At 40.9% G+C, this 8579-nt stretch overlaps 1 protein-coding gene across 1 annotated transcript in view; it reads left to right on the forward strand.

Moving 5' to 3' along the window:
* Nucleotides 1–164: 164 nt before the first annotated feature.
* PTAR1 (protein prenyltransferase alpha subunit repeat containing 1) overlaps nucleotides 165–8579 on the forward strand; it is a gene marked incomplete at its 5' end in the record, with an annotated part of 24563 nt that continues 16148 nt past the window's right edge. The window contains 2 exon segments of the mRNA XM_010012883.1: nucleotides 165–258; nucleotides 6194–6363. Coding sequence (XP_010011185.1) covers nucleotides 165–258; nucleotides 6194–6363 — 264 coding nt within the window.

Here is an 8579-nt window from a genome sequence, read left to right on the forward strand (position 1 = left end):
GCCGCTGGCGAGTCGTGCGGCGGTTCGTCGGCCTGACCATAGCACCGGTGAGGGTTACCAGTGCAGAGCACCGAGCTGTGGAAAGCAGCGGTGATTCTGACGTCTGGGAGCGATTAACGTCTTTTTAAAGACAAGTTCTTAAATGAACCCTACTCGAATTTGAGGTTTGGCGGTGTTAAACTCACACCGTAGTCGAGATGGGATTGACCTTCGTCTGCGGGCAGGTCAGGACTGCCAAGTCCCGCTGAATGCAGCAGGGTCTGTGTCTGGGGCACAGTGTAGGTGCTGGTGGAAGCACATCTCAGGGTTGAAGCCTGCGGAATTGCACCTTTGTATGAACAGCATGATTTGATGAATGCTGTGTTCGAATGTATCTGTTAATAGAGGTGCCAGTACTTTTCATTGTGTGTTGTTTTGTAGGAGACAAGTAGAATGACTGTGTAAATACAAACTACAGTTACTGCTATCTTGTGAGAGTCAGGCTTTTCTAACAATCTGGGGGTCAGATGGTCAGTGTTTTATTTTCAGTTACACTGACCAGCTCTCTGATTTAGGTACCTCCCGTATTTCTGTTTCCTTCGCCATCCTTTGTTGTTTTGAGACACAAACCGTGTAGGGGAACATCTTTCTATCTGTTTATGTGAACTCCATATTGGTCATGGCAAATGAGGTAGCACTTAGTGGATAACTTCATAATGTAAGTACAGTGTATTTGTGTCAGTCAGTAAGGCTGCAGTCTCTGAGGTGGTGGCCTACTAGTCTGTTCCAGAAAATGGTACACTAACCAACTATGCTGGAAAATTTTACAGGCACTTGATTTATCCCATTGCTTAAAAGAGAGGATTAGAATGAATCCCCTCATGAATCCCCTCGTGTCTCTATAAAAGTAGTAAGCAACTTGGGTGGGTGGCCAGGTTTTAATATACAGCATATGGATGCTGTGTAAAAAAAAAAAAATAAAAAAGAAACACAAAGCCTGAGTTTTGCCATGAAGCTTCATTTTTAGGTTGTGAGGCTGTAAGCAGCCAGCATTTGTGAATGAATGTTCAGATTATTCTTAGTTCCTACTCATTTGCCAGATTGTTCATTGGTAGCAATCTTCAAATGTGGTTTTGAAGACTATGCCGCTGTTACAGTTTTCTTTCAGAGATGCCATCTTGGAGATGAAAGTAGGCTGTGAGAGTTGTATGCTCTGAGATGGGTGCACTGTGCCATGCTTCGAGTGAGGAACCACAAGCTACTGCTAGTTTGCTGTCTGCTAGATTTCTGAACTGCAGTACTCGGAACTGGGACTCTGCCCAGCCACTGTAGACTGTGGGCCCTTTGCTATGATGCCACTCTGCCTCTAGAACACTGACTCGCAGCCATGCTGGCCAGGTACTCTCCGCTGCGTTGGAGACATCTTGTCTTCCTGCTGGTGGACAAGGCAGTTGTAACCAGCTGCGGTCTCTGACAGGTATTACCCGCTTGAATTGAGCAGGCTGTTTGTGTTACGGATCCAGGTTTGAGTTCTTCTACATGGCATCCACCAGGCCCTACTGAAAATAAGGGAGCTGACATATGCATGATGTTCCTGTTCGCATCTCATATTTTTATCTCCTACTCATTTCTCTTCGAGCATTTTTTATCCCTTGTGTTTGACTGTTTGTTTGCTTGCCCCCTTTGCATCTGTTGGAATGAGTGTTTGTTCTGGCAGGTTCATAGCTTTGTAGGTTTTAAAGGGGCATTGTCTCTGGTCCACAGTAAAAACATGTAAAAATACAGGTTTATACTAAGTAGAACATTGGATTGTTAATTCTTTCTCTCTTTTTTTTTTAATTCTTTCTTTTTTTTTTTGTCCCCTTTAAATTAAATTTGCAATAAGAATGTACATCTTTTTAAGATGAGATTACTTAGAACTAAATGTACAACTCAAAAGTCTTCTTGCCTTGTCTCTCTGATAGCCCCATTTTCTTCAGTCAGTTAACTGTGTCAGCATGCCAGTTCTCAATTTTCTAAGGCTGGAAAATATTTTTACCCAGTCTTTCAAGCATAGTTCCTGATACAGTCATATACATCAGCTGTCCCACTGGAACTGAACAGATCACCAGCACTGAGCAGATCAATGTATCTTTCTTTTTTGACTTTGCTTTTCTTTTGCATGTGAAGTTAAACAGAAGGAGGCTCACTTGTCAGAGAAGTACACCAATTTGGTGAACATAATTTGAAATATGAACTCTTAGATGGTAGCCCAGTATTTGTGTACAAAATCTGAGGATACTATTTGTGATTTTTCCAAGACTCATTCATGTCACTGTAGCTAAGATAATTTTTTCTGTCTCAGTTCATCTCATTCTTAGTGTAGTAAAAATACCACGCTTCATTTTGTTAGATTTTAAACTGAATCGAGGTTTCTACTGGTGTGATTGCAAATTTCAGGGGATTCAGAAAGAGACATACTTCCTTAAGTCTTTACTGTATCCAAGTATGAAATTTGTCTTGCCAATGTTTTTTTTTGTTGAATTAATACTTCTGTGCAGCATTGGTACTTGCAAATAAACCAATAATAAAAATAATATGCTTTTAATACTTAGTGAGAAGGATCATCAGTGCAGACCTTTGGTATTGCAGCAGAAGTCCGATCAAGTGGAGATTAATCTGAGAGCAAACAAAAGGGAACCCCTAGACCATGAAAGTGGCACCATCTAGAGCTTCTTTAGAAGTAAATATTGGGTAGAAGTACTTTGGATTTCCATATGATATATGAGTGTTCTTTTGGTTATATCACTAAGATAATGACTAACTATAGTGTGCAAATCAATTATTTGAAATTATAAGAGTAGTGTATATGATGCACTGCACAATAAGGGGAAAAAATTTTCATCTCTTCAATTCAGGCCCTCTCTTCCCTGCTGTACATTCTGTAAATATATAAACACTGTAAATTCTTTAACCACATAGTCATTTCATGAGACTTATTTTAATGTAAAAATATACACCTTTCAAGTCTCCAGATTGTCTTGCAGTATTAAAAGCTTTTTGTAATTGCAGAAATATTCAATTACTTAGGTCCAGTCTTTATTGTCAGTAGAATTGCAGTTGCATCGTACCCACCAATTAATTGTACCTCATTCAGGTCTCTTGGCCATTATTTATTATCCTTTGTCTAATCCTGTGGGGAGAGGTTGGCTTATATTAAAGATGATCTTTCATAAAAAAATCAGAAAAGGTCCCTTAGCATGGGATACCTAAAGCTGAAGACCTGTCACAGTTCCATTACAAGAAATGCCTCCTTCCCTAGCAGTACTGGGGTCCTGTGGTTTTGTGAAAGAGGGAACTCTTTTGTATCATCGTTTTATGAGTTTGAAGTAGGTTGGCTAGTGTTTATTTTGGGGAGGGCCATCGAGTGGCTGAGTCAACAGACTAGGGCTCTTGAAGCAGGTCCTGCATCAGCTTGTCAGTGCTGTTCTGTCACAGCTGAGGTTTGCACTATGGACCCTGTCTGGGTTGTGCGGCTCCATGGTCCCCTGAGTCTCACCTTGCACATTATCTCCATTCTCAGCATGGGTTGAAGAAGATCTGTAATGGCTGCATACTTCGTGATAGCCCAGCTAAAATCTTACACCAAGTTTTGGCTGCTTCCATGGTGTATTTTAGGAATGTGAACTGGTGTGGTATCCTGTAAATATAGAGATAACTCGTGCAGCTTTTGGAATGTGAGTGTGGTGCTTGCTTTGAGGAAAATAAATACAAAAGCACGAAATAACTCCTAAAATTCAAGAGACTACCAAAAAACTGGGAAGTTGAGAGAGAGAGAAACTGAATCTTCCTTTCATAGTAGGTGGTGCTTCTGACGGTACAAAATACTGACAAACAGTAGCCCCCAGCTGGTGTCTCCTTCAGTATTGTGAGCAGCATGCACCTGTCACTTGACCTAAATGTGAGCATCACCCATGCTGCGATGGGTTGAGGTAGTCCTGCCACATGAGCAGGCATGTCTTCTGTCACATGGCCAAGGGCAATTTGTGAAAGATGGAGGGTACTTCAGTTGCTTAATTTTACATTTCAGTGGTGCCTGCATTTGAGTCCTGCTGCAGAAGCTTTATATGGATACGTGAAGAAGCAGAGGCTGCAGACATACTCAGTGTCTCCTGGGCTGACAGACCTGCCCTGTTACTTCAGGAGCAAAAACAGATGATGTTTTTGAATTGTTTTGGTGGTGAGATAGGCATCTAATCTCACATAAATCTGCCCTCCTCGTATTTTGCATCAGGAATTCTGTTGCTTCTCAGGAACTGAATGCAACATGAGGCTTCTGAACCAGATGGATGATCAAAAACAGTATCAGGGTATGGAGACATGTCGGAGACAATATTTCTACCAAATGACAAGTCCTGGTTTGCATCTTAGCAAAAACCGAGTGGTTAGCAGATAAAGAAGTTTTTGTGTTGCACTGTATCTTGGTGAATGTCATTATGTACTGGTCTAGGCCCCTGGCAATTTCAGCTAGCTGAGTTCTTTCTGGAGTTGGGGTGTTTCAGATAGATTTGTCAGCTCCATGCAAACCCTACTTGTCTGTCATTTTGGCATGTTTAAAGCAGTGTTGTTAAACTCAGTTCACCTGAGTCAGACTTTTTGTATTTGATAAGAAGTGGAGGTGTGGATGTATGGGTTTTGGTTTTTTTTTTTTTTCTCTCCTTGCTGTTTACCTTTTGTGGTGCTGTTTGTAAGCACAAGCTAGTAAATTCTTGCAGTAATTCATGGTGTTAATTAGCAAAGCTGTGGGTGACAGCATCTTCATTGCAGGTGGAGACCTGAATAACTCTATATGCAAGGTCAGGCAATGTTTGGCTAAGGATCAGGTTTAATATTCATAAAAGAAGGGAGTCAGCATTAAGTATAAACTTCATGCTATTAAGGTGCCATGTTTAAAGAAGCAGATGGGAATGTAATTTTTGGTCTAATCTGACTAGCTTCCTGAAGGGCTTAACTTGTGTTGAGTGCATCTTGCTTTGAACTATGCCTTGCAGTTGGTGGGGTAGGAAGATGCTGGTTTTCTTCTCTCTGTTTGCACATGATCAGAGATGGGTAAAGGACCTGGGTGTGTGTTTGGAGATAGAGCCAAGTGATTTGCAAATATCTTACCTTGAGTTACTTGTGCTCTTTTTGTCTTGTGATGTATGAAGGATTAAGTCTCTTTTCTGAATAAGCAAACATATTCTTAAACAAGCACGTGGTGTCACTTATTATTACGTTATTAATAATGCACTGAGGACAGAGAACTAAGTCAGTACACTCAGATTGTCCAGTAACAAGACTCTGTGATTTCTTCAGCAGGCTGTCTTGCATAGGAGAAATAAAAATAGGACATGTGGAAACGTGCACGCTGATGTCTGTGTGATTTTTGTGTGCAAACTTTGGTTTCTGAGCACCTGGTCACACTGCTGCAGGACACACATGGGCAGCTTTGGGTCAGTCAGGTGCCTGTATGGTTAATGTGGTTTGTTTCCTTTGCAGTAGCAGTTCTTATATCTCCATCACGAAGGTAGGGGTACTCGTGTTAATTCAGCTGAGTTAAACTGTTTTGATAATCTAAACATACAAAAAAGCGGACCTTCCTCATTTAGGTTCATTGGGAAAAGAGAATAAATCTTTTTGATTATCATGAAGTAAGAAGAGCCAGAATCACCAAAAGGAATCTTCCTAGAGAACTTTGAAAGGATTTAGAATTCATTATAGCTCATCTAATAATGACTATTAATTCCAGATTCTTCAGCAAGTCTTAAAATACTTCTGATTTTCAGTTGTGACAGCACTGTGGAACTAATATAAAAGTTTTGTAGTACTTAACTCAAAATCACAACTGGCTTTTATATTGTGTCTGAATAAATCATACAGAGGTAAAAGACATTTATGTTTTTTGCTCAACTTAAATCTTTATTCATGCCTTAAAACATGTTTGAATTATTTCTTTGCCAAGTGAATATACTGCATGAGTTTTGAAAAGGATGGCTTTCTGAAAATCCATTTTTTTCATACCTGCAGTCTAGCAAGAACCAAGAAGGTCAATTGAGGATAATGAGTACAGATTTTTGGTAAAAACAGGGGAGAAGATGATGGACTGGATGGGAAGCATTGCCAGTCTGCTCTGTTGAGGAAAATAATTAGCATCTACTGGAAATAAGTTTTATTATTTTTTTTTCTGTTTTTTAAGAGATGAAATTGGATTGATACCCTGTCCTGAAGCCAGGTATAACCGGAGTCCTATCGTCCTGGTAGAAAACAAGCTTGGTGTGGAGAGCTGGTGTGTCAAGTTTCTTTTGCCATATGTCCACAATAAACTTCTCCTCTACAGACAAAGAAAACAATGGCTGAACAAAGATGGTAAGTTACCCGGAAGGAGAATTGTATCTAATGTGAGTCTTAGTGCACATTTTTTACTTATCATAGAATCATTTAGGTTGGGAAAGACTCTCTTAAGATCATAGAGTCAAACCGTAAAACTAACACTGCCAGGTCTACCACTAGATCTTAAGTGCCACATCTACATCTTTTAAAATATCTCTAGGGATGGTCACTCAGCTGCTTACCTGGGCAGCCTGTTTCATTGCATGACAACCTTTTGAAGAAATTTTTCCTAGTATTTGATCTAAACCTCCCCTGGTGCAACTTGGGGCCATTTCTTCTTGTTCTGTCTCTTGTTGCTTGACACCCACTTTGCTATAACCTCTTTTCAGGTAGTTGTAAAGAGCAATAAGGTCTTCCCTGACCCTTCTTTTCTCCAGATTGAACACCCCCAGGTACCTCAGCTGCTCCTCATAAAACTTGTGTTCCAGACCCTAACCAGCTTTGTTGCCCTTCTCTGGACCTGCTACAGCAATTCAGTATCCCTCTTGTAGTGAGGGGCCTAGAACTGAACACAGGATTCGAGGTGCAGCCTCACCAGTGCTGAGTACAGGAGGATGATCACTGCCCTGGCCCTGCTGGCCACAGTATTGCTGATACAGGCTAGGATGGCACTGGCCTTCTTGGCTGCCTGGGCACAAAGTGGCTCAAGGTCCGCCGTCAGTCAGCACCCGCACCCCCAGGGCCTTTTACACTGAGCAGCTTTCCAGCCACTCTTCCCCAGGCCTGTAGTGTTGCGTGGGGTTATTGTGACCCAAGTGCAGTTGTTGGACCTCATAAAATTGGCCAAGCCAATCAATCAGTCAGTCCAGATCCCTCTGCAGAGCCTTCCTACCCTCCAGCAGATCAACACTGCCCCCCAACTTGGTGTCGTCTGCAAACTTACTGAGTTGCGCTTGGTCCCCTCATCCTGGTAATTTACCTTTTTTGACACTACGCTTTTCCTTAAAGCCAGTTTAGCCTGTTCTGAAAGAACTGAGTGTTACTGGTGGGAAAGGCAGCCTTTGGATTGTGCATCTTGGCAGGCTAAACAGATTGTAGGGCTGCTTAGTTGAAAAATGTAAATTCTTTCTTGCCCAAGCTAGAAGGGTGAGGGAGAGATGACTGATTTTGGTGACTGATTTAGGGAAATTATATTAATCTTTACAGAAGAAATTTTGTCCTGCTTTCCTGAGTTGGAAGGAAAACTGTGGTGATGTGTGGATCTAAAGAAAGAAACAAGTACAGTGTCTTTCAGACATAGGTCTGCCAGAAATCATTAGTCGATACAGCTTGGTAACTGTAGAGCTCTATTTTCTTTTTTATCTTTTTATCTTGGTTTGGATTTTACTTTGATTTACTTGAATGAAAAATACTTATGAGAGATATTTAACTGCTTACATAGTGTCCCTATTCAGAGTAAGAATAAAAAAGGGTAATTTAATTCTTAAACTTTAGTTTAAGAAACTATTTTTTTTGTTCACGGTTTCAGGTATCTTCTAAATAGCAGTCAGCATAAAAAGTGCTCTTATTCTAGACTTATCTCAGTGTCTTACTTCTGGTGCTTATTCATGTTCTTTCTGAGGCTTCTTTCTAGTATCTTCTACCTGCTGTGGCATTTTTCTGTCCCAGAAAGAGGGATATCTTTCCCATTAAAGAACACTTCATGACTACTCACAGAGTTCAGATCTTTAGTATAACGTGCACCAAAGTTTCAGTTTGGGAGGCTGGAGACCACTGATAGCTGTTAGCTAAAGGGCAGCTGGGTGGCTCATGTGGTGGCACCCTGCTCTGTCTGCGCTGCTTCATGTGCTTTGTTGCAGTGACACTGTGGTACATGCCTATTCTGCCTGGATGTATGGTGTGATGACTGCTTGAAGACTATCTCTGTTTCCCTCCCAGATGAAGCCTTACAAAACCCTTCCACTCAAAATACAGATCATACAACTATACTGGAGTAGCATGAAGTTTAGATTACTGACTGTTTGCTGAGACTATTTTGGTTTTCTTTTGAGAACAAAACCACATTCTCCTTTGTTTCTAGGGTTATAAAGTCAGTTTAAAATGTGAGAAGAGGTGATCTACAGCACCTCCATGTTAATAACCTGTTTGGTAAAGCAAGGTGCAACTTACGGAGTTGGGTATGTTTTACTGTAATTGAGTTTCACATTTTTTATAGGAAATTTTAGCAGAAATTAAACTGCAACGGTGTAGGG

Source organism: Nestor notabilis, unplaced genomic scaffold (assembly GCF_000696875.1).
Source record: "Nestor notabilis isolate BGI_N333 unplaced genomic scaffold, ASM69687v1 scaffold6934, whole genome shotgun sequence".
In the NCBI taxonomy this organism is placed as follows: domain Eukaryota; kingdom Metazoa; phylum Chordata; class Aves; order Psittaciformes; family Psittacidae; genus Nestor; species Nestor notabilis.